The sequence below is a fragment of the Zootoca vivipara genome, chromosome Z1 (assembly GCF_965207765.1).
Source record: "Zootoca vivipara chromosome Z1, rZooViv2.hap1.1, whole genome shotgun sequence".
NCBI lineage: Eukaryota > Metazoa > Chordata > Lepidosauria > Squamata > Lacertidae > Zootoca > Zootoca vivipara.
The window spans coordinates 58,669,717-58,696,592 of record NC_142583.1 but is presented as its reverse complement, the minus strand read 5'-3'; the positions used below and the strand labels follow the sequence as shown (position 1 = coordinate 58,696,592).

At 41.1% G+C, this 26,876-nt stretch overlaps 1 protein-coding gene across 1 annotated transcript in view; it reads left to right on the top strand.

Annotated features, from left to right (window-relative positions):
• Positions 1-17,874, top strand: part of CCSER1 (coiled-coil serine rich protein 1) — a 702,960-nt gene extending 685,086 nt beyond the window's left edge. Inside the window, exon 10 of the mRNA XM_035113300.3 lies at positions 12,014-17,874. Coding sequence (XP_034969191.3) covers positions 12,014-12,499 — 486 coding nt within the window. The 3' untranslated portion in view covers positions 12,500-17,874. The remainder of the gene's footprint in view (positions 1-12,013) is intronic.
• The last annotated feature ends 9,002 nt before the right edge of the window (positions 17,875-26,876 follow it).

Here is a 26,876-nt window from a genome sequence, read left to right as displayed (position 1 = left end):
TTTTCCCATTGGGATTCATGTCCTGATGAGCCAGGAGGTTTGGGTTGGCAAGCCGCTTTTAAATCTGGACCAGTTAATGGGAAGACAGAGCTCTGAAGTTGGACTCTGCCTGCCAAGTCTTGAGATAGAATTACTGAAGGCAGAGAATATCTGAAAAGGACCTGCTAACTCGAGAGGTGGTGGGCTTAATCACCACCAACTTCTATGCATTTAATTCTTTCTGCTGCTTGAAGGGGAAATGCTTTGTGGTTTTGTGGGAAAGAAGAGGCATGTAACAGCTCCCCAAGGCACCATGTTTCCTGGGAGGTGATTGGGTCAGCAGGCTCTCAGGTCCTCTTGAGGTCAACTTTAATATAGAGAGAACGAGTGTATGAAAACTGTAATCGAGAGAGCTTTTCATCACAGCTTGTATCATGGAAAATTGACCATTACACTGAATAAGGCAACAGGGGTATCTCCTTGCTGCAGGCTTTCCTGGAAAAACTTATTAGGAAATATTGATTAGAAGTAATAATTACAATATGTTGGTCATAATGGTTTGTCTATAGGGAAAATAACAAAACAATTCATCTTTGGATTCCCTTTAAATTATTGTCCAGAAGAAGCAGTGAGGGAATTGGGGGGGGGGGACACAACCAGATTCATTTTCTTGCAAATTTTACTTCAACCTAGTGCCACAGAGCTGCACCTAGTGTTTTCTACCTTCAGTTTTTTTTAGTAAAGGTAAAGGTAAAGGGACCCCTGACCGTTAGGTCCAGTCACGAACGAATCTGGGGTTGTGCTCATGTCACTTTACTGGCCGAGGGAGCCGGTGTACAGCTCCCAGGTTATGTGGCCAGCATGACAAAGCTGCTTCTGGCAAACCAGAGCAGCACACAAAAACGCCGTTTACCTTCCCACCAGAGCGGTACCTATTTATCTACTTGCACTTTGACGTGCTTTCGAACTGCTAGGTTGGCAGGAGCTGGGACCGAGCAACGGGAGCTCACCCCGTTGCGGGGATTCAAACCGCCGATCTTCTGATCGGCAAGCCGTAGGCTCAGTGGTTTAGACCACAGCCCCACCCGCATTTAGTAGAAATGAGCAATTTAAGTTGAGTAGGAATTCCCCTGGTCAGTACAATTCTATGCATGTTTACTCTAAAGCCAGTCTTATGGGGATCGAATAAGTATGCATGGAATTGCTTTCTTAAATTTTATAAATGTTCCCCTACAAATATATCTCATTGGGTGCTGTTCTTTATTTTTATTTCAACAATTTATGTACTGCTTAATTACAATAGTCTGTAAGGTAATTCAGAATAATGAAGGGGGGGGGGAGAAACCAGTTTAAACTATAAAATCAAACTTCAATAAAAATTCCCAGTGGCATTAAAAAAAGGTCTTCAGTAGGTGGCGGACATTCACTAGGGAGCTACTCTGTCCAACCTCAACTGGAAGAAAGTTCCATAAAATTGGGCCCACAATACTGAGCATACATTTTTGCTGGGCCATAAGGAACCACTAACAATAATTCCCCACAAGACCTCAGGGTTTGGGCAGGAATATAATGGATCATGCAGTCCTTGAGGTATCCTAGACCCAAGTCTTATGGAATTAATTAATACCTTGATACAAAAGCTACGTCAGTAATATTCTGCCCCTCTCAACAGTCTGATGCAGCATTTTTCACCAGCTAGAGCTTTAGTATCATTCTTTGGCTGCTGTTTCTCCCCGGGTTAGTGACATGGGTGTTCTCACCCAATTGGGGACTATGCCATGCTGTGAACAGGATGGTTGTTAAGCAGATTTCCTCACGTGTGTGATGGTCCAGTGAAGGACTATGAGGGCAATATCAGGAATGCTGTGTGGATAATAATGGGGTTGCCAACCTCTTTAAGTCCATGGGCACCTCTGAGGTTTCAAGCCAGTACTGTGGGCATCACCCGCTCCTCACATCTCTTCCTCCAGATGAGCTCTCCTCTCCAAGAGTTAGAGAGAGAAAGAACTCACACTCACATACACTTCATTTTCTAAGGGATCTGGGGAAACATCAGCTCCAGTAGAATTAATCTGAGTCTTGAGCAGCTCAAGGAAGTGGGAAAGAGTATCACTCTTCCACCTTCTTCCTGCAGCTCTATGGACTTTATAAAGCAGAAAATGTAACTCCCCTCATGACCGAGAGAGCAGTGAGTGGGGTCAGGGGATCAGGGCTGTGAGTGGGGCCATTTCAGGCACCAAGGGAAGACCTCAAATTGAAAAGAAAATTACAGATTGTAGCTGAGAGAGCATGGAGCGACTCAGAAAGAGACTGGCATTTTTTGAAAAGCAAAAAACAAAACACCCACAGAGAGAAGATGGATCTTGGACCCCAATCACACCCCTGGTATTTATATGCTGCCCAACAGCTAAAGTACAAATTTAAGAGCAATCTGCTAAAATGAGCTATGGAGTTCATACATCTAACTATGGTGGATATGTGCTTGCTACTAACAGTGCAAACCAATGCTCTACTCAGGAGTAAGCCCCACTGAGTTGAATGGAACTTGCAGGTAGCTGTCTAAGTAACTCCTCTCTCACACACACAAAGCTGCAGGTGTGTGTAATTCTGTCCTGCTCTCTAAACACAAAAGTGCCAAATGCCCTTAGTCTGCAAAGTTACAAATATATTTCAGAAAAGAAAATGCTTCTTTGTAACAAATTAATTGAGGTCTTTCATTAAACTTGAATACACCTTTTGAAAAAAACAACTGCATAGGCACTAATTGCTAAAATGAAGTGCATTACAATGTTGCCTTCCTTGCTTTTTTGAAATTAAAAAAACCCTCCCTTTTTTCACTTTTTGCCAAGGGATATGGTGACTGTACTCCCTTTATGAAAAAGTTAATTAGAATTAATTCAGAATCTGATTGAAATTATACCGAGGCATTTGTAATTCTTTCAGAATTTTTCATAAGGGTTGGCCCTGAACATTAAAACCACACTTTTCTTAATGCACAAACTAAACCTTTTCAGTAAGAATAATTGTTTTAGATAATCATTTCATATAATAATGTCAGTGGGAATCTCCCCTGCTGTCCTGCCTCATGAAATTGATAAATTCAACTAATAAAGAATCAAAAGACTTGGCTGTGAATTTTCAGTAAAGCTAAGGTGGGGGCTTTGTTGTGAAAGGAGGTTCACAGCTTTTCTCATAGAGTGCTTCTTTCTTTTCTTTTTCTTTTTTGCAGTGCAATGGTTCTAATCAGCCATGAAGCTCTGTACACGCAGGGGCTCCCTGGCGCTCTTCAACGTCAGAGGATGCTTTAGGTGCCAAAAAAAGGGTGGAGGGTAGATTACATGTGGCAATTCAGACTTCATTTAACATATATTCCACAGATCTTAATACTCAGTATAAATACCTAAAACATCATTTACCTCAAGTAAATATTGCAGAGCAGAGATTCCCAAACTTTGGTCTGTGGGCCATGAGTGGTCTGCGAGCTTCATTTAGGTGGGGCATGGCATATCTGTGGGTGTTGCACACCCATCACATTGGATATTCATAGTGATTTTAAGTTGTATTTCTATTGCTTCTTTTATTTCTTATATTGCATTATTATTTGAATTCTAGCTGCACCTACACTGCTGGCATCATCATCTACGTTGTGTGGCACTAGTGTGTGTAGGCAGTTGTGTGCCTTATTTTACAAAGTATTGGGTTGTCTCTATGAACGACTGCCAGAGAAAACTCCTCTAATTCAAAGGAAGATGGCCACGTGGCCCTACAGATGTGGTTTAACAGCCTCAGCCAGCGCGGCCAACAATCAGAGATGATGGAAGTTATAGTACAACAACATCTGGAAGGCCTCGGGCTTCCCACCCCTGATCTGATTAAAGTAGTCCTTTATTTATTACTTGGGTCAAGCTTGGTTTAAAGAAGAACCATCTCAATGGAGAGTAGAGTCCTTTGAAGCTGCCTATCAACAGTTAGTACCTGTCTAACAGAATGATAAAGACACCTGGTCACAGTCTTTCCCACTTTGGGGAGATGTAGTTATATTCCAATTTTAGTAATTATTTCTAAATTTGCATCTATACATATAAAGTAGCACATACAAATGTTACCCAGATCTCTGTCCTCTTTTTTGGGTGATGTATTCCCTCTTTTTTTGGCAATGTGTAGGCCATTGGGCACATGGAGTCAGCACGGGGCCTTCTGGGTATTTGTAGACTCCAACTCACAGCAGGCCTAGCCAACGTGGCCAATGATATGCTACTGATGAATGCTTGCCTGCTTCATTTAGATATTGTGAAGGTACTGACGGTTGTTGGTCATTTGATTACTGAGAGAAAAGGAGCTGGTAGAGAAGAAGAAATATTAAGCCAATTTCAAATAAAAGGCATTGGGGGGGAGAGACAGAAAAAGAGAAAAGTCTCAGGGCTGATTGAGCTACTGTGCTGCGTGTATATTAATGACATTATCCTTGCACAGTGACACATCCCATAGTACAAGAAGCATTTTGCATCAATCGTTGTCAGCCAGGTTTTCATTACAGTATTTACGAAAGCACTGCGTATCTTGAGCTGAATACAATTCATATTTTATGTATTCCTTTTTTTATGATCGTAGGCACTGGCAATTATTAACATGCAGTGTCTCAGCACAGGAAATAGAAGAGCTCAATGTTGATTTAAAAGAAAGGGCTACTGTGCCATGTTCTCTTATCTGCTTCTGAGCAGATAGAAGGAAGGCCCACGCAGTTTAATCTCAGAGCAAAACCAATCCTAGTTTCCCCCTCAGGTGCTGCAAGCACAAAAAGGCAATAAAACAGAATAAAATGCTCCCACCCACCGAAACACCCATCCAAATAAATTGATGTCAGTATGAAATGTTCATTACTAATGTGATGCTAAATGAACAGACTATTTCTTTTTACCAGACAGGTGAGGATACACCATGGAAATAAGAGCAATGCACACAAAAATACGAGGAAATTATGATCAACTCCTTTACCAGTCTTCCCACTCAATGAAGGAAGTCAGGTGTGGAGCCAGTAGGGGTTGTGGTTGGTGGAGAGGCTGGCACATGGCGCCCCATGTACCCTCCACACTCACCCACTCCCATTTCTTAACGCCTGGACAAAGCCTCCCTATCTTTCTCAAGATAAGGATTTTCTTCGCAGAGGAGGTGAAGTTGGATGGTGAAATGGAAGGAAAGATGTAGGATAAAAGAGAGGCTGTTGACTCACCTGGGAGAGGCTAATCCCGGCGAGTCTGGCACGATGAAGGGTTGGTTGGTTTTAGCATGTCAGTGGCTGGGGCCTAGGGATGTGGCATGTGGAGCCAACTGAAGTAAAATCCTAACTGTCTACTGTATAACTTCCTCTTCCCTGATATCTCATTATAATGTCTGGCAGAATGTGACTAACCTTTAACAATGGGGCCATGACTGTGACCTCATAATGTAGGTGTCTGTCAAATATAATTTCAGGGTTTGTTATTTTTTTCATCAGCTACATTCTACTCTCAGTGCTTTCTGGTGGAAATATATCCGGAGATTTAAATGCAGTTAGGTTTAAAGCTTAACGGATATTATAAGGTAAATTGAAAAGAATATTCTATCCAAGATTTGAGGACATTGACTTATTAATAAGACTTTGTAACGAGACAGCTTTGCACTACTTTCTGATTCTCCTGGCTGCCTGACTTGGGCGCCTGACATACATTTTGCTAAATCCAGTATTAAAGCTTCAAAACTGTGTTCTTTCATTTCCAAATGAAAGGTGTTAAATGGAGGTTATTTTTCAATTAAGCCATTTCTCTTTCGGAGAAATGTATGACTGGGAGACAGACCAGTATAATCTCCCTCTCTCTCTCTCTCTCTTAAGGGACAACTTTATAATGGCCAGAGCCTGCAGAAAGCAGAATCGAACTCTCTGCTCATCAGCTGATGAGCAATCTAAATTCAGTCTTCAATTTTGCAGAGATTGGCCGCACCAGTTATCTCCCCATGGGAAACTCACTGATGTGTGGGGAGTTCAAACCTGCTTTCTCTGGAGATTGGCTGCATAAGCAGCCACCCACCTTCATCTCTGCTTACCCACAGACACCCAATGATGTCAGGTATGCGGCAGATGGGCATTATCTGGGCAAGGGCAGATTTGGGGCAGCATGTCTGGTTCTACCACACTGAGTGCTGAGCCTAGGGGTTGCTGCAGGGAACTGCAACTATAACATAGTGAATTGAGCAGAACAGAAGGCAAGAGGTGGCGGGGGGGGGGATTTTCGCTTTGCACAGTGCACTGCTGAAATTTGAAAAACCAAAGTCTGCACCTGATTTGGGGGAAATGACCTTGTAGGCAAAATTGAAAGGCAGAGCAGGTTAAATGTGCCCCACAGGCAGAGGCTCCCCACCTCTGTCCTACAAGGTGGTGTCAACTGAGAATCTTTTGTATTGCTAGTGAATGGCCAGCTGGCATTTCCACAAATCACTGAAGATGCATGTCCAATGGATTTTGATGACTAGAAGTAGTAATGGGGTTGATTTTTGAATTGGGGGGGGGGTATGGAAATGAATGTTTCTGATTTGGAATCTTCAAGCCCTTGGGCCTTAGTTTTCACCTCTTCCCTTACCACTAAGATATACTCGGCACCAGCAGTGATGAGAGAGTTGGAAAGGGCCTTCCATTGCCCTAAATGCTACTGCAGAAGCATCTTATGCACCCCTGGGAATATTTGATGTTAGTCATACTCAAGAAAGACCCAAATGACTAACTTTGGTCCATTAATGTCAGTTGGTCTATTCCGAGTACAACTTTGTCTAGTACAACCGTTTATTTGTTTTGATAGGTGCAGTGTGTGTGTGTGTGTGTGTGTGTGTGTGTGTGTGTGTGTGTTTTGGCTGCTGATTAATCATTTATATCTGAAAGAAGGCAGGTCATAATGCCAGTATTATTATTTTGACAGCTGCCATTAGATGATTGTACATATTTTATGCCAATACGCAGGAGAGATGCCCATGCCTTATACCGATTCAGACCACTGGCTTCTGTCTCAGCATTCTCCACACTGACTTGTCAGTGGCTTTCCAGAGTTTCTAGACAGGAGCTTTTTCTAACCCTACATGGGGATTGACAACTATGCTTCCTTAAGAACATTTCCCCAAAAAATCTAAAGTACTTGCCAAAAAATCTAAAGTACTTGCATGCTAAAATAAGTTTTCACATTCAACATGTAAATCTGATTTTTTTAAAAAAATTAAAATATTGCATTCAAAATTTGGGTTGTGAATTGGGAAATTTCAGTAAATTTAATTTTTTTTAATATTTCTTCCAATTTTGGTTTCATTAGTGTCTAAATAGCCTAACTCTGTTATTCAGGGGAACATGCCTTGCATTTTTTTCCATTAAGGCTCATTGTACGTCCTTGCAAGATAGCTTTAGTCCAGTAATAGGAATTCTGAAACCTGAAGCCTTGTTTTAGCTTGGGAAATTCATGCTACTTGGTTAAACTTTGCTCATAAAGCATTTGCCAGAGGATGATTAAATGGTCAGATTGTTTTCATTCTTTCTTCAGGGATGTCTTGCTCTCAGTCATTTTGTCATAAAAATTAAGAGCCAAATCAATTAAAAGATAATTAGGGGGTATTATTTTCCCCTTTCTTGTCATAAGCACACAACTTGCCCTTTTTGTAGGTCTTCTGATTTCAGAGTTGTGGAATTGAACATTTGAGCTGAGGGATAGTTCCACTGATTAACATGACAGCTAATGAACAGGTCTTTGCCAGCATATTCCTTTATCTGGATCCCAACAGTTGTTCTCTGTCTGGGATGAGAAGCATGAATATCGGCAGTCCATCAAACCATGTTTAGAAGGACAAAGGGGGAGAAGGATGTTTTAATTACACACACACACACACACACACACACACACACACACTATACTAGGCAGGGGTGAGTATCATAGCTGCCAAGTTATCCCTTTTTTAAAGGGATTTTCCCTTATGCTGAATAGGCTTTCTCGCGAGAAAAGGGAAAACTTGGCAGCTATGGTGAGTATTTGGAACAAATCTGTTTCTTCTAACCCCACTTTTTCAATAATCGGTAGCTTTCTTTCCAAAGGTCATTCTTTGAACTGTTACAGGGATTTGATTTTGGGGATACAGTCCTTGAAAGTAGGTTAATATCATATGAATAAGTGCATTTGGCTATTATCATTTTCTTGAAGTGCTTTTAAATTATAATAGCAAAAACAAAGGGCATGATCCACTGTATTTTAAGGTCATTATTGATCTTGTTAATCTCACATAAAGGAGACTTACAACTGCCTTAACTTTGGGTGGGTTACACTAATACCCATACATATGGGGCTGAGTCAATTGTTTAAGAAGACCTACAAATGTCCAGCTGAGAGGCTTAATCCCTAGTGTCGCTCTTAAGCAGTTTGGTGAGGGGGAAACATCTGAAGATGCCGTCTACCAAGTCAGAACATTTGCACGTCCTTTGGATGTTCGTACCTCACCAAGGTCTCGGGCAAAATGTCTTTCCCAGGTAGTTGTTGATACCAGGGAGAAACCCAGGGGCTTTCTGCGTGGAGAAGCACTCACCCTACCACTTAAATGTGATGCAATGCAAGGAGGTCAAATTGATAAACAGGGCATTAGAGTTTGTGTCAGTGATGATGATATCAATGAGTTACGTTGGGCTATTTTTGAGAAAAGTGGCAGATCTGTTCCTCACTCTCACAACATTCTGATCATGCCTCTGACTGCTGGTGGATTTTGTAAAAAAATATTATTACTGCTTCTCTTTCTTGCCTCTTAAATTCTAGTGCAAGACATAAAAATATTCTAATCTTTCTTTGAATGCTGGGATCCGACAGAGTTTGGGGATTTGCAGTGTGACGAGTTACGAGAAAGTTAATTTGAAATGTGATGACAAATAGCAGCAATAACATCCCACAAAATTTCCCCATTTGCTTCAAACGGTGAAAATAGTAGGAAAGATCTCCAGGTGCCTCAAAGAAGTCAACGTATATTAGTGAAAATACAAATAGCAGTGCATTTTTAATAGGAAATATATTAGAGCTTTCAGCATTAATCCTTTAAAGTCCTTGCTGTTTCTCTTGGTATTTGTTAGAGTAGAAGCAGGGGACCTTTGAACCAGTTGCATGAGACCTACTTATCTAGGAGAGGTTCCTGTGCACCTGGGGCCATGTTTAGATGACCAGCTCCTACTGGTACGGTTGAATTTTCTGCATGGTTGCTTGGACAAAACTGGCTCCATGGCTCCATGTGCCAAAGAAATGGCTCTCCCAATGCATGCATGTGTTAAAAGTGGATCCTGGGGCTGAAATACTATTCCTGTAACCCACTTTGTGCCTGGTGAGTTTTGTTAGGTGGTGAATCTGCCATCTCCTGGCACACGTCCAGTGCTTCACCATATGTGATTTTGATGTACTGCATTTTCTTTACCAAGCATGGAGGATATTGCTGTAAGGCAGTGTTAGCTGATCAATAGGAGCAGAATTCAGGTTGTTGTAAAAAATGCAGTGACGGTATAGGTGCATCCTAAAATCAATAAAGAAGAGTGGTTCTTAATAAACTAAAATGAAGAACCATTACCTACTCCAGCTAAATTACATTCTGTATTGGATCGTTCGCAGCACTGGGAGCTGGTGAGCATGAAACCAAGATGGTGCAGAAATCAAGCAGTTGACATAGTAACAGATGGGATATAGACCAAGGAGCTGATTTTACTGACTGGTAAATGAGAACGGCAGTTACATAAACTGCCAGGGCCACAAAAGCTTCTTGAAATCATATATGTATGGGAAAGTGTTGAATGGTTTCAGTTTTCTCTCCTTTCTTGGAAACATGTTAGATACTTCGCTTAGCAGCATGCTTAGCGATTTTTTTGGATTCAAGAAGTAAGTCAAAATGCATGAACTTGGAAAGGTATGGTTGAATGTACTTTGGTGCTTCTTTGGGGGAACCCTATGAGGGTCACATGCCAGTGGTGGGCAGAGTTAGAGGCACCAATGGGTGGCACAATAAATGTAAGTTTTACCTTTGTATAGTAGACTAGTTTCTACAGACTCTCTGTATCCCCCCATCCAGACAAGCAAGAGGTATTATCAGAGCGCAAGGCTACATTCCAGCCAGGCAAAAGCACTCAGGGTGAGAGGCAGGGCCAGTGGTGTGTGTTTTTTTCCTGGGAGAGTAGGGGAGAACTCCATGGTCCAGACAGACTCACCTGGAAGACTTTGTTTGTCCCCTATGCTGACGTTTCCCCAGTCCTGTTCTACATATTAAGCATTAGGCTCTTTATAAGTCACTGCTCCACTAAAACATACCCAGCTCTGCAATGAGTGTGTGCCCTTCACTTGCCCAGTGCTTCCAAAATAAATAGCTGTTAATAAAAGCTAAGAAACTATAGAAGTAGAAAACCTACAAAGCATGCAGCTTAGGGGAACTCTGAACTGCAAGCACCGCAGATCAAAGAAGCTTTTGTGGCTTCCTTAGATTTAGTTTCAAGTGGCCGTATCTGAGTTCTTAAAAGAAGCAGAAATGAACATGTCAAAAGACATCCACTGTGCCGGTTTGCACTGAATCTAGGCTAATATTAGTTGGGTTTTTGAAGTATATGTAAATGCCAGATTGAAGTAGCAAACAAATTGGGAAAGGATAGAACAAACGTTTAATTATAGTCCCGAATAACTTAAAGGACGTAGTACAATGGACTCCTGTTACAGCTAGTTCTTACACATGAACTGGAGCTTTAAAATGGTAACGTTACTCTAGCTACTGAAAGGAGACACACCGAAATGTGCTAATTGTGGTGCGAGTTATGACATACCTTTTAAAGAACTCCCTTGAAAGTTTGCATGGTCTGCATCTGGGGAACGAAGCATATTTAGGCTTCTCTCTGTCACTTCTTTTTTCTCTCAGCCTTTCATGCATGCATAGTTTAAGAGATTAGCATGAATAGATTTTCGAGTTGCGTGTATGAGAACCTGACATTGTGCATTGTGCTGTGTCTTTACAACAGAAGAGAAGCTTTGCTGGTTGAATTTTACCTTTCAGCAGATGAGTTTTCCTCTCTAAAAGGAAGGTTTTTAATGTGTCTTCTCTTTGGGGGGGGGTAATAATTGCAGGGACGGGACAGAGATTGCATCCTGGTGCTTCTTTATAATTTAATATGGGTCAGCTTTGTGTGCAAGTGAGGGTTTTCCCTGGAGAACATGGTTGGTACTCTGATCTCAGCTTTGGACCTCTTTTATGTTACAAGAAGGAGGGTGGGCCCCCATTTCACTGTGGCTCAATTTTACTCCTCTTCAAGAATTTATCAGACTGATAATCATGTCATCATGAGGGTAGGATGACTGGTGAGAGTACTTTCTCTAATAATGTCACCGGTACCTGGGGGAAGAGCAACATTGGTGTGAGAAGTAGCCTGGCCTACCTAATTACTTTCCTTAGGAATTCCATATAGGAAGCTGCCTTATATCAAGTGAGATTTTTTTATTGTCACTGAGCCTGTATTATTTCTGTGACACAAACTTTGGGAAGAGGCATAGTTTAGTGGAAGAGCATCTGTTTTGCATGCAGAACGTACCAGGTTAAATCCTCTAGGAGAACTGGGAAAATGTTGCAGTGCCACTGCCAGTCAGTGTAGACAATGCTGAGCTAGATGGACCAACAGTCTTGTTCAGCATAAGCCAGTTCCCTGTGCTCCTAAGACTTACCAAAAGGTCCCCTGTGTCTGAGAGGGAGATATTTCACATGTTACCTGATCCTGGAGTTATAGCATGCTCTCTACCACTGAACTATCACAGTGACTGCAAAAGTCCTCCATCCTTTGCTTAGTATGCCTAAGGATTTCTGACAGCGTTTGATATTTGCCTCTGTCTAAATCAGCCATCGGTGAAAATGCCTAGTCTGTTGCAAAGCTGCAGACATTACAGGGAACATTTTGCACCCTCCAAGCTGCCTTGCTGTTAATACGTTCTGTTACTAATATTTCTCCTCCCTTTTTCTGTTTTCTTTGCCCCAGGCTACATATCTAAACAAAACGGTGAGCCAAACTCTCAACACAAAGGACAGAAAGTCAGCACATACACCCACCGAGGACCATTTTAGATATTTGCCGGGCAACCAAGCAACCTCCCACGAAAGCAAAAGCTGCCAGCTGTCAAGTGTGTGCCTCAGCAGCCTCCTGAAAGAAAAAGAAATCGTGGAGGTTCTTAAGCACACAAGAGAGACTTATGAAGCCCTGACTTCAGAGGTCAGCCAGAACGGCTTAGCAGGAGAAGCGCAAAGTGGGTTGAAGCCAACAGCCAAAGCCGAGAATCTCCCTGTTTTTCCTGGGGCTCCGAAAGATCAATCTCCTGTCCCTCGGCAACATTCAACTTTCATAGGGAGGCTGGGACAGCCTCCGAGAGGACCAATCTCCTTACACATGTACAGCAGGAAAAACGTTTTTCTTCACCACAACCTTCACACATCTGAGCTTCAGACTTTGGGCCAGCAAGATGGGTAAATGGAGTTGGCACGTATTTATTGAAGACAGAGCCCTACATCTGGCTTAAGGGGCCACGATGCTAATTTAAAACTGACTTTTTAAGTTCTCATCAGCTGCTACCTACATACAGTTTTGAAATTAACTATTGTTGTCTATGAAATCAAAGGCGATCCCTGTAAAGTAAGGACTGGGAGTGGGGAGGTGGGAGGCTGGGTGGGGGCGGGGAAGGCTAGCATGACTTAAATGAGTAGTTGAATGTCTTGCGGAATTCACCCGAGTGTGAAATCCTGGATTTAAGGAAGTTGGTAACAAAAGCTCTATTGGCTTCATAGTGAATGGATGGGACCATCTCGATGGAATGTCCAAAAGACGCCCAATGTTTGTATGTGTGTGTGTTTCTCTACCGTCAATCACTTGCATACCTAACATTTCTGAACGCTATGTCAAATATAACATTCTGTTCTTTTAATAATGTTACTGTGAAAGTAGATGTGAGGAATGAATAGAGAATTAGTAAAAGGGAAGGAAAAGAAATTCCCCCAATGGTACAAATTCAACCGAGGAGGTTTCAATGATCTGTTTGGTTGTATTTTGGTTTCATTTTGTACAGTGAAGCTTTTCTCATTCATCATCAGACACAGCCTGTTTGCCCTTTCCATTTTGGGCAAGAAGCATAACAGTTTATTGGGATACTTGAATGAGGTGATGAGCCTCCTCCCCACACTTAGAAACCTTTTGAAAAAACCTAATGTAATTGCCAGCAGTAGGCAGAAAGTGTGACAGAATGTCCCCATCCTTCACACAGCTTATTCCCTTACATGAGATGCAGCAGTGGCCACCTACTAGAATGGTTTTAAAAGAGGATTAGACAAAGAAAAGCAGGGTTATCAATGGCTGCTAGTCATGTTGGCCATGGTCTCTTTCCACTGTTGGAAAGAGTTGCTAGGAATCACAAGAAGGGAGAGTACTGTAGCACTCAGGTCTTGCTTGTAGAAATTACTTTACCAGGGTGAATGAGTGGATTTCCCACACTATTCTGAGTATGGCTTAGTTGGATTATTACTCATTATTCAGGGATTGATATAATATCTGTAGTGGGATACTACTTCGGTATTTGAGGCCAAGTTCTAGAGTTAGTTTGCCAGGCTTTTTCAGTATCCTTTTATTTACACTTGTTTTGCTAAATCAGTATGTCAGTAAATGGAAATGGAAGAACTGGATGCCATCAAATTTAAGAAAACAGTGGATTTCTAAATCTGCATTTGCCATTGATAAACCAAAATGCTGTAAGAGAAGAGTGCTTTGCAAGGAGCCACATAATTGTCTTTTTAGCATCTTATCATCCTAATGGCATACAGAACACTGATCTTAAAGAAACAGAAATGATTCCACAATAGCATACAAGGCCTTTGTCAATGTCTATCAGGCTATTTAAGCGATTAGCTTAGCTAATGTGGCCAAAGGTGGCAATAAGGAATGTTAAGCTTTGTTGAAAATATTGCATTAGATTCTCACCCCAGCTGCTCTACATTCTGTGTTGAGAAGCAGGTGTGCATATTCAGATCCCCTTACATATTCTGAACTGTGAGCAGAAAAGCAGTACGTGGAATTTAAAAACACATACACATCTAGAACCCAGTTTTCCGGCTGACATAACCTGTGCTGCATCGGATTGTTCTTTGTACCTTTTAAATGTGGGTCAGAATATTCAGTTTTGTCAACTCCAATCACCACTTGAGAATGGAAATGGGATCCAGTTCATCCTTTCACCAACACCACTCCTGGCTAGGTGATTGGTGCTAATAAACCTGCTCTGAGTATATTTCGTGTGGAGCTCCTTATACACCACAGTTCTATTCATGTGTTTGGGTGAATGGGGGGGGGGGCTTAAAGGGGCGTGAGAAAGCGCACACACATCTGCTCCCTCCATGGCTCTGCACATGCTGGCTCATCTTCTGAACTTTGCATATTGTGCATGAAGAGGCAAAGGGAGATTCTAACAGTGTTTAGCTAACTGTGCTTGGAGGTTTCCGTGCCACCGGGGACCCTTCATTGTTCCATATGCTTAGTATCAGAACACAGGAAGATCTGCAGTAGAGCCAGCAAGAGTTGGGCCACTGGGGGCAGACCTTATACTCATGCCTGCTTCCCACTTTAAGTGGTCATGCATTCACTCCAAATACATAGAGCATCATGTGCATATCCTCAGTCTGGGGATCTGGAAATTGGGATCAATGAGCTTTTATATACCTACACAACTCAAGAGCTCAAATTGGAAAAGTTTGCTGGAACCAAGAATCATATGAACAGATTGGCAAGATGTTTCTAATTCTAAAAAGCAAATTTCATGAAATGAAACAATATGAATAATGCTGAAATTAATGTTCCAAGGCTGCAAGGCTGTGCCTTGGAATGAGTCCCATACAAAAAAAAAGTGATGTGTCCTTTAGACTAAGTCTGTGTAGGGTCGGTGTGAGAATATGCTTTAAAATACCTGATGACAATTCAAGTTACATATTGTTTTATCAACTTAATGGGAGACATTCATTGTAGAAAACCTGGCAATTGCTGTGCAGCAGAATAATTTAAATATTGATAATTCTTTCTTACATAATGTATTTCTCTTGGTCACATTCTGGCTAGGATTGTTAAATACAACTCTATCATATTTACAAGGATGCAAGTCCCATTTTATTGAATGGAGGTTATTCCCCTAGTAACTATATCTGGGACTGTTGCTTTTGGACCACCAACTTACTAGGGAATGAATGCCACTGAACTACTTGAGAATAATTTCTGAGTTATATGCATTAAAATGGCGCTGTGAGAATATGTACGCCCTTTGGGTTTTCAGAGATGAGAGAGAATGGTTCAAATATTGGAAGAAAAATCACTCCTTCTTGATCAGATGGTATGTTACTGTGTGGTTACCACATGTTCACTTGATAGTATTTCTGGAGTCAGAGTGGCATAGTGCTTAGAGTGTTGAACTTGGACCAAGGAGGCCAGAATTAGGACCTCTACTTATACGAAACTCACTTACAAGCCTTGGGCCAGTCATGCATTCTCAGCCAATACAACCTTGCAGGGTTGCTGTGGGATAAATTGTGGCATTCGTTATAAACAAATAACACATTCTACAAAATAGAGTGCTGCAAAAATGCAAATGCGGTTTAAGCAGACAAAGTGATTATGATTTAGATTCACCCATCTAGTTCAGAAAGGCTGGCCTGGTCCATACCTGTCATCACGATGCCACTCTGCTCCACAAGGTAGCATAAAAAACAGTAAGTGTATTTTTCTATCAATAGCATGATTTCAGTGTTCAGTTTCATGTTTTCCTCTTCTGTTAATGAAACAAGTAGACTGAAAAATATATTGGCCTGCTGTTCATTACAGATTTCAATCTCGGTTGTGGTAAGAGTTGCCCTATTTCAATTCTGCCATTTTTTTTAAAAAAAAAATTAATTCCATAATCAAAGCAATTCTTTCCAGGATTCAAATGCACTATCCTACAATAAAAAATAAAGCTGCATCTTCCATTTTATACAAAAATGCTTGTTTATTTCTCGGCTAGGCACTGTTTGGATTACGTTTTGTAAGCCGGGGGTGGGGGGTAACCGTCTAAAGCTATGAAAATGAAATTTCAAAATGCTACTATTTTCTTGGCGGAATTTTTTTTAAGCTAAAAATTATTGGTGAACAATTAAAGCAAGGGATAGCTGCTAGGCTTTTATCCACTTGTAGCTGTTTTGTATCAATATTTTTAGCATTGTTATAGGACTTCTTGTAATACAAACAGGCTGTTTTCCCTCCCACAAGGGTGGCAGCTGTGTACAGTGTAACGGTACCTAAAAAGCAAAGGTGCTTTTGCAACATCCTCTTGTGTATATTGTAACTCATAAGACAAACTTGTGGAGGCATTCTTTCAATGAATGGATTCCTTTGTACTGAAATCTCTAGTTTTCTAAGACAGTTCTCTGTATAAAAATGATTTATACATCTTTCCAAGGCTGTACATATCCAACCTTCTGACATCACGCAAGGGAAAAGGACTTCTTATTTTTTGGCAGATATGTCTCTCTCTCTCTTTTTCTTTTTTTTGGAATATGTCTATAAAACAAAAGCTTAAGTCTTGTAAAACCTCTAAGGCAAATTGCTTCTTCCAGAGCTGCTATCAGTGAGTGTGACTTCCAGATCACAATGGCAATGTAATTGATATTTTAAGGAGAAGGGAATCCTTCAGGGAGAGAGAAATGGGTTTCACTTCAGTCAAACACCCTGCATTCCCCCCCTTTCTAAAAGCAAGAAAAGGTACTGTGCAGATTCTAAACAATCTTTATAAATTAGAAGAGCCGTTTTCACAGAAGTAAATAAATAAATTAATAATAATAATAATAATAATAATAATAATAATAATAGGAGTTATTCAGTAAACTCTATGGTGCTATCAGTAACACGCTGTTATAATGGCTTCTAGGGTGGCATACATCCTTACTGGAAAAGTAAGTTTATCCTGACCATATCCGATTGAAAAGACCTTAGTCATGACCTACTTATATCCCATTGAGTGACTTCTGTTAGAGCCTGCCCACTGAAGTATATATGTAAGCAGAGGGTCAAGAATAGTTCATTCATATTTAGCTTGCCAAGCAGTGCACTGGCATACAGGTGAATTTATTCTGGCTACTACAACTAGGGTATGCATAGCAATTGATAGATCAAGCTAGGTCCTTTTCATGTCATGTCAGCTTTGCTCAATCATCACTTCCTTCGGTCCCCATTTGCTATGCAAAAGAAAGCACACACAAAAACCCACGCACACAAACCCTGCATGCAAATTGTACAATTAGTATGCACTTTCCCTGATTCTTCACCTGGAGGAGAAACAATGGACAGATCATAATAGGCTGTGTATCTGCCAAAGGTAGGCCTCTTTTTTCAGCATTCACAATGAGCGACTATTTCCCAAGTTTCAAGCCCATTAAACATCACTTTCCAAGAATTCCAGATAATGTCTCCAAAGCAAAATAAAATAAAATAAGGCATGTTATTCTTAGGTGACGTACAGGCCTCATATGATCTCATGTTTATTTCAACCCATCTATCTTTCCCGAAAAGCCTTCTGCCTAATTCCCCAGTCCACATCCAGAAAACGAAACCAAGTTTCAGTATGCGATACTGCATATACTTGCATTCATTTCTTATTACCTTTAGGATTCCCTTTTCTCACCTGCTCTGTTGCCTTCCACTACTGTCAAAATAAAGAGATTGTAAGCTCCTTGAGGGCAGGGATTTTTTATTTTTATTTTTTGCTTATGTTACCCTGTGAAGTGCAATGTAGATTGATGGTTGTGCATAAATATTAAATGATGCTAATGTGGAGCCACTGAGGGGGACTGATTGTTTCAAAGTTTGTTCAAGCATTACCTGCATTTTCATACATATAGCAAGAAAATAGATTTATACCAGGGTCAGAGTATTTGTCCAGTATTGTCTTTCCTAGGGGTGCAGAGGCCCTTCCAATGTTGCTGGATTACAGCACCCATCATCACTGACCATTGACCCTGCTGGCACAGTTGGAGTCCCACAAACATCTGCGAGGACACAGGTATTCCCAGCCCCCGTTTATTCAGACTTGCCATGGCGCTCCAAAATCTCAAACACAGCTCTTTTTTGTTGCGTTACACCTACTCCTTTTAATTGCTAAGGACTTTCTCAGAGACAATCTGAATGCAAGGCATGTGCTTTACCACACACCAATGCTCCCAGCCCCCCCCCCCCCCGGGAAGGTTATAGATAAAAAAGAATCCTGTGCAATCTAATTGCATGAGCCATCTTGCAGATAAATTCTTAGACTGAAATATAATGGCTGCTCTGGCATCATGACCTGCCACCTCACACTGAGCTCTGCAGCTCATAATTGGACAGATGATTTCTTAATTATTACAAACATTGGTTGGATGAGTGTTTAACTATCACGGCTGGCACTTTAGAGGTCACGAATGCTCCCCGCCATCACTGTGCTTGCCTGTACCATGGAAGGTCTCCAGCCCTGCAAAGAGCCTAAGAGAAGAAGTGTGCATGCACACGAAAGCTCATACCTATGACAAACTTAGTTGGTCTCTAAGGTGCTACTGGAAGGATTTTGTTTGTTTGTTTGTTTCGACCACGTCAGACCAACACGGCTACCTACCTGTAACTAAGAGACATTTGTCATTCAGATTTAGACTTCCCTGATGAACATTTGCTTTCATGTAGGGTACCAGGCAACAGCAGAGACCCACCATACATTATAGCAGCATTTCCTATGGAGATTGTATTATACTAACTAAGCCTACTAATTGATTTGGACAGCTTACCCTATGAGGATTTAAAATGGTTTGGTCACCACCACCCTTCACAATCTTCCTTTCTAATAGTAATTAAAAAATGGCTTGGGTGATGTTTTGCTGCACAGGTGCAACACGTCTCTCCACCACAGTTTCTCCTCAGTAAAGGTAAAAGTAAAGGACCCCTGGATGGTTGAGTCCAGTCAAAGGCAACTATGGGGTTGCAGTGCTCATCTCACTTTCAGGCTGAGGGAGCCAGCGTTTGTCCACAGACAGCTTTCCAGGTCATGTGGCCAGCATGACTAAACCGCTTCTGATGAAACAGAACACTGTGAAAGAAGCCAGAGCACACGGAAATGCTGTTTACCTTCCCACAACCGTGGTACCTATTTATCTACTTGCACTTTCGAACTGCTGGGTTGGCAGGAGCTGGGACGGAGCAATGGGAGCTCACCCCCGTCGCGGGAATTCGAACCACCAACCTTCTGATTGGCAAGCCCAAGAGGCTCAGTGGTTTAGACCACAGCGCCCCCTGCATCCTCAGTACATTAACCTCAGCACTAGATGCTGTTTTGCTTTTGTCTTCTGCAGCTAACTATAAGATTGGGCCTTTCAGAGGGTCTTTTTAAGTAGTTCCCCCCCCAAAAAAATCTGTCATTATGTACAAAAAAGGAGGCAAAAAGAGCTGGTGGGCAATAAACACGCAGCCTTCTCTCTCCCCCCCCCTCTCTCTCTCTCACACACACACACACACATACTTACTCTTGTCCTGCTAAATTGTCAGGTTTTGTTTTCCACTCCATCAGTTTCCTTAAATAATTCCCTACACTTTCTTTTCATGCTTATTATCTTATTATAATAGCAGTGCTATACCTTGACACAGTTTTTCCCCATCCTCTTACCCATAATATTCTCCAGGTTGCAAAAAATAAAGAAAAAGAATCAGAATAAATACAAGTGGGTAACTACTGACATTTCCAGCGTCATTAAATCAAGAAACAAGACAAAACATTGAGCTTGAAATAAGTGAGCAACAGATGTTTTGCAGAAGCCTGATGGAAGGGATAAGAATGACAGATTGGTAGTTTGTTCTCCCTTCTGATGGTAGCAGCACAGCATTGTTCTCAGTCATATGCAATCAAGCGGAGCTTATGAGACATCATGTTCTAGTAAATTAAAAGAAGCAAAAGAATGCTATGACTTAAGGTGGGCAGTTATCTGTAATAGGGGTGCATGAGCAATTTGTTGTCACCCAACCTTACTCCTATCTGGGAGCAAGGAAAGAGATCTTCAAACGGACACTAATGATAGGTTAGCTTTAGGGTTGGAAGGGAGTTACTACAGCCAAAGCTGTAGTATTAATCTTCTTTCCCTACTGAATTTGGTGTTTTTGTGAAGTTTCCTTCAGGAACCAACTCACTGAGAACAGGATTACCTTTTCACTTTATTTGATACCAAAGCATCTGAGGATAGAGTACATTGGATAAAGGGAAGTTGCTTTGGGGGGGGGGGGGTTAGAATCCTCTCCACCAGCACCTTTTTTTTTACTTAATTTATTCGTACTAAATTTGTATCCTGCCCTTCCTTCTAAAGGAGCCCAGGATGGCAAACCTCAAAGTCAAAGGTATACAACAGAAAACAAACAAAAAACACATTTAACTCATTTTTGAAAACAATTTCAAACCATCTGAATTTAAACTATAGATTCTTAGAACGTCTCAAAACATGTAAAAACAATAACATACCCTCCCAGTTCCTAATTTCAAGGTTGCCATGGCCATCAAATGCCTGGGTAAAACAGAAATGTCTAAATCTCTCCTGGGAGTCAGTAGTGAGGAAAACAGACAGACTTCACCAGGGGCGGCATTTCACAAATGGAGAGCCATCACTGAGAAGGCCCTGTCACAGGTCAATGACAAACAGGCAGCAGCCAGAGGCAGCACCTCTGAGTGTGTTGATCTGTGAAACAAAAATTCATGTCTTGCATCATCTTTAGTTGAGACCTCAAGCCACATATTCTTCCCACCCTCCTGGTTGTGCAATGCAGGTTAGTAAAACGGTTAGCAAAAAGTTCTATCCTTTGCCATGCCTCTTACTTTTTCCTTTTCGCTTCTGCCTTACTCTGTAGAAATCTTACTGTGGAGTATCTCATGTGCAATTGTAGCACTGGTGGGCAATGTAAATAGCTGCTAAACCAAAAGCAACCTGAGAACAAGAATAGCCAAGATTGGATTAGGCAAAAGGTTTATCTAGTCCAGTCATGACATAGGCCAATCAGATGCCTAGGTGAAACTCAGAGGCAACAACATTCTCCCCTCCTGTGATTTCCTGAAACTTGCATTCAGAAACATACAGCCTCCAATTGTGCGTATAAAAGGTAAAGGTAAAGGACCCCTGGATGGTTAAGTCCAGTCAAAGGCGACTATGGGGTTGTGGCGCTCATCTCTCTTTCAGGCCAAGGGAGCCGGCATTGGCCACAGACAGCTTTCTGGGTCATGTGGCCAGTATGACTAAACCGCTTCTGGCACAACAGGACACTGTGACAGAAACCAGAGCGCATGAAAACACTGCTTACCTTTCTGCTGCAGCAGTACCTGTTTATCTACTTGCACTGGTGTGCTTTCAAACTGCTAGGTTGGCAGAAGCGGGGACTGAGCAACGGGAGCTCACCCCATTGCAGGGATTCGAACCGCCAAACTTCTGATTGGCAAGCCCAAGAGGCTCAGTGGTTTAGACCACAGTGCCACCAGCAAACGTAGCTATCTAAGGGCTCATCCACACCTCTTTGTCGCATGACTTTCTGTGGGAAAACCCACAATTGACTGCTGAAATGGAACATACATCAGTTGGGTTTTCTGTGGATTGATGTTTGTTCTGATTCAGCAGTAATCCATGGGTTTTCCCAGGAATAGTAGCAAGAGCAAAGAAAAACCTCCCAAACCTGTACCTAGAAATCACTAATGGAACTAATTGCGGGACAAAGGGAAGTGTCCTCTCGGTAGCTAATAGCCACTGATTCCTTACCTTCCATGAAACACACAGCACAATCCTATACATGTGTACCCAGAATACAGTCCCATTGAGTTCACTGAGCTTACTCCCAGGTAAATGGGTATAGGATTCCAGCCAATGGGACTTGTAACACCTTAAAGACTAATGGATTTATTATGGCAAAAAAATTGGCACAAACATTTAAGGACTGGACTTTGTCAGATAAATTATGTGTTAGCCTTGTTTTGTTAAAAGCATTTTCTGCCTGCCAAAGTTCTACCTCCTGCACTACCGAAGGTTGAAAAGCAGTGCCTTTCTTTGCATATGATCACTTTAAACTTTCACACAGGGTACATACTGTTGGGATATTTGTTCACACCGAGCTTCTCAAGCAGCGAGGCTAGTGTGATTTGTGTCTGTGTTCCCAGGAGAAAGGAAAGTATCTTATCTACCTTTCTCCCCATGTGATGTTTTTCACTGTACTGTACTTTACTTTCTGTTCTGGTTCCAGCAATGCCGGATGTTGTTACATGCAGCTCTGACTGTCTAAGCTGGGCAAGCAGAGACACAATCTGCATCTTGCCACAATAAAGTAATTTAGCTCTACTTTTTGGTTTTTTATGTGTTGTTCTTTCACGCTGGGAACAATCACAAATTTCCCGTGCCACCGGACTCATTTTGTAGCCAGGAATGAGCACACAGGTTTTGTCCTGGCCCCAGGCGGCAAATGCCAACACATATAACAGTGATATATGGGTGTTCTGTGTGGTCACTTGGGTATATTATAAGACATTTTAAAGGAGGGGAGCGGAAGGTCAAACAGATTTCTTAAGCCACATCACAGAATGGTGTGAACAGTAGAGGTTCTTTTGAACACTTTGATTTGACAATATTACTTCATATTTATTTTCTTTAGAGATTTTTAAAATAAAAGATCTAAGGGTTTTCCAACATGTTTCATTAGGAGCACTTCCACAGAAGTTATCTGTGGACTGCAGTGTTGCAAGCATCTACTGTAAAGTAAAGATAAATTGCTTAAAATTGGCTACCCGAAATGGTTTTTACTTTTTTTAAATGGTTTTGCTTTTCTTGATTAACATCACACTTGTCATACTAGTCATGTAAAACTCTGTCAGGATTCTCAGGGTAGTGTGCATAGGATTGCAGCCCTAACTTATCAGTGCTCCATGTCTTTGCTCTCTCATTCCATTTTAAAACATTATAGTTCTTAGCTGAATGCTATATAAAAATTAGGAGCAACTCATTCCATTGACTTTTAGATAGCATGTTCCTGCATGGTCTATTCAGTTCTGCAGTGAGCTAATACTCAGCCAGACTGTTTTCATTTTCAGCATGGCTGTTCTATTGATTTAACTGCGTTTGAGCACTACACACAGCAATGGACTCTCAACTTACTGCTCAGGGGTAGCCAGAAATCTAAGACCTTCAGGAAAATCCTCTACAAATACACAATGGAAATATATGACTTCTTGAGAACTCTGAACTACAGTACATTAAGGATTTGAACTGCTAGACAATGACCCACTTCAGATATATAATGCCAGATAATTCTAGTTGTGGTTATTCCACAGAGTGAGAAACAAGGATGTGAGAGAGGGGACAGGAAGTGCAGTCTTGTCCTTCAACCTTACATGATTGCAGTTCTATTAGGGGACAATGCCCAGATAGGACTATTCAGGGTTTTGTTTTTTGTAAACCTCTTTCAAGCTTTCCCCCTACAATCAAGTGGTATATAGATTTCACGGGATAAACAAATGACTATGGCACAGAAAGTGTAAATTGTCCAGAGATGGAAAGAAGATAAAGTCCCTTACAGTGAAGAATGATAGATTAAATTGATGGATTATGCCGAAATGGCAAAAATGACCGGAAGAATCAGAAATTTTAATAAGGAATGGGGATATTTCATAATTTATCTTAAAAACCATTGTAAACAGCTGAAAATTTTAGTAGGATTGGAATAACACTTATAGTTTAAAGGCGATTCTTTGACATAATGGAGATGTAAAAGAATTGGATTATCATAAAAGATGCAGGAGGAAATTATTAGCAATAGGACCCACAAGGGGGAGGAGGGAATTCCAGGAGATTCTTTGGAATCTTGTATTTATGTTGTATGTTGGATATGTGATTGTAAAACTTTAATCTGAAAACCAAATGAATAAATTTATAAAAAAGAAGAAGTGCAAATTGCTTAAGGACCCATGACAGAAGTGGGATTTTAATCAAATACCAAAGACCAACATTGCATTTTATAAGTTCTCGAGACCCAGGGAAATTTAAGAGATGCTCAAAAAGATGATAGCCTTGGTCTTATGCTCTAGTTACAGGTAGGTAGCCGTGTTGGTCTGAGTCGAAGCAAAATAAAAAAATTCCTTCAGTAGCACCTTAAAGACCAACTAAGTTTATATTTTGGTATGAGCTTTCGTGTGCATGCACACTAGAAGAAGTATCTGAAGAAGTGTGCATGCACACGAAAGCTCATACCAAAATATAAACTTAGTTGGTCTTTAAGGTGCTACTGAAGGAATTTTTTTATTGGTCTTATGCATCATTCATTCCACTTCTCTCCTTCCTGTTTGACACAAGCTGCTCTTCATTATGCAGTTGTGCATGGGTGCTTAAATAGGATGACCTGTCTTAAATGGATATCTTGTACCCATCTGCAGATAACTGTAGTAGGGATACACATATCCATCAACTTCAGTTTCACATTTTTTAAAATATTTAGTTCAGTTCTCCACATTAGTTTGTTGTTGTTTTTTAAGTCCGTACGTAAATTCATTTCCCCCTTTTTCCCCTTTAGAATGCTGCGTCATATTATTTTCCCAGTCACATGCATTTAATGCCCCTATCCCCCTAACACATCCATCTTGATACATATTAACTGCCTGGAGAACTGCATCAGAAAGTTCTGAGAAGTGCAGATTTCAAAGAATAGCTGTGTTTAGGTCTGTAATATTCCCTCAGAATTATGAATGGGTCAAATCTTGAACACAGTGGACTATTAATATATGAAGTGAAGCTAAAGTTGACTTTCAGATGTCTTCCTCTGAAATGTTGCATCCTAACATTATCAGTATGATAAGCTTTGCCCTTTTAAATCTGTTTTTGAACCAACATTTAAAAAATGAAAAAAAAACAGGGGTCTGGCCTGGCACAATGGTTCGTAAAAAAGACTGAGCAGCACCATATTGAATTCCTCTTCCGCATCTGAAGAAACAGAATTAAATGAGTTGTTTTAAACTTTTAGTAAAATGATAAAACTCTAATCATGGATTTCTTTCCCTGGCATTATTTTATGGATCATTTAGTTGTTATTATTAACAGTTGGCATGAACTTGTAAGTAAATGATTATCTGTCAATTATAGTCTATTCATGGTAGGTTTGAGGGGAGAAAACGAAGATGCTATTTCTGGATGTTCAAAAACAACGTTTCTGTTATGATAATACCTGATTGTCAAGCAGAACTCTGGCATTCATGTATTAAAGCGTGGTTGTTGTCATTTTTCTGTTTTAAATGGCTTTTATTTAGTTATTTTTCTTTTATCTCAGAATGAAAACTGTTTAATAAAAATTCTGTACTACTATTGTATTGCTCTCCTTTCTCCCTTTCAAATAATTGTGATTGCAGAAGCAAAGCTTCAATGAGTTGTGATCAGAGGCATTGTGTGAAGTTTGGTTTTAACTTTCAGCAATAATTAATGAAGGAAAATGAACAAGGGACACCATGGATGATCCCAAAGGGGGCCACTCTATAAATGAGGCTGTCCATTTATAGTATATATATACTCTGGTTTCACCTCAGATCAACAGCACAATATTATCCATGTCTACTCAGAAGTCCCACTGAGTTCAATGGGGCTCGGTTCTAGGCAAGCGGGTATAGGATTACATCTTAAATATAATCAAAGTGATACCTATCTCTCTTTGAAATGGACCTTAATTACTCACAACTGAAAGTGTTATCTGACTCCATTTGAAATACTTGTGCCTGCGATGATAACAGGCATATGAAAGTTCTATGCAAGAACTTTACACATGGAGAAGGAAAACTCTGATCCTAAACCTCCAGTGCCTTGTGGTTATACTCATCCATGAGAAAGGCTTTGGGAGTAAAAGCTGCAGAAAAAATTGTGCCCGCTGCCTTGCAGGACAACTTTGGAAGAAGAAAAGGCTAATAAGTGAACCCTACACAAATCTGGGGACGGTTGGATGGCACCTTGTACACCACCCTCTGGCAACTCCTGCAGCCAAGCTGGTGTTCCACGTATTGCTCTGCTTTCCTTCACATCACATCAGCAAGGCCAAGAGTGGGGTCTTGTCATATGGGCAGTGCCTCCACACACACTTGTGCTTCGGAGAAGTCACTTCAGTGCTGCTAATGCAGCAAAGAACAACGTGGGTGACAGCAGTTATGTGTTACTGGTCCCTGCAGCCACAGCATCTGGTGTGATTCTCCAGGAGTTTGACTTTACCCCAGGAGGTGCACTCCATTGTCATTAGAGACAGACGGGTGCCAGTGATGACAAGACCACATGTAAGCCACCATCTCATAAAGCAGTCATAAATTTGCAGGTGTCAACCCAACCTAATTCAATAGGCTCGCCACTCTTGAGATATAGTAGGGGTAGCCAATGTGGTGCCGTTCAGATGTTGCTGTGCCTCAACTCATATCAGCCCCAACTTGCATGATCAGTTGTTGGAAATGATGGGAACTGTCGTCCAACAACATCTGGAAGGCACCGTATTAATTACCCCTGAGAGACGATATATCCCAATGGTGCATGTATGGAGCCCTACCAAGCAAAGAGCTCCATTTGAGCAGAAGCTGCCCTAGGACTCAGCTACACAGCTGCAAATAAAACATTTTAGTGTGTTATAAGTGCAATATACAATGACACACTAGGTGGCGATGGTGAGCCTTATGGAAAATTCAATGTATTTTTTAAAACGCTTTTTTAAAAAAAGCCTTTTCAAAGCGATTTTTATATGTGTCTAGATTCCACCCTGGTCTTCCTCCTTCAGAACACTGAAGCATATAAAAATG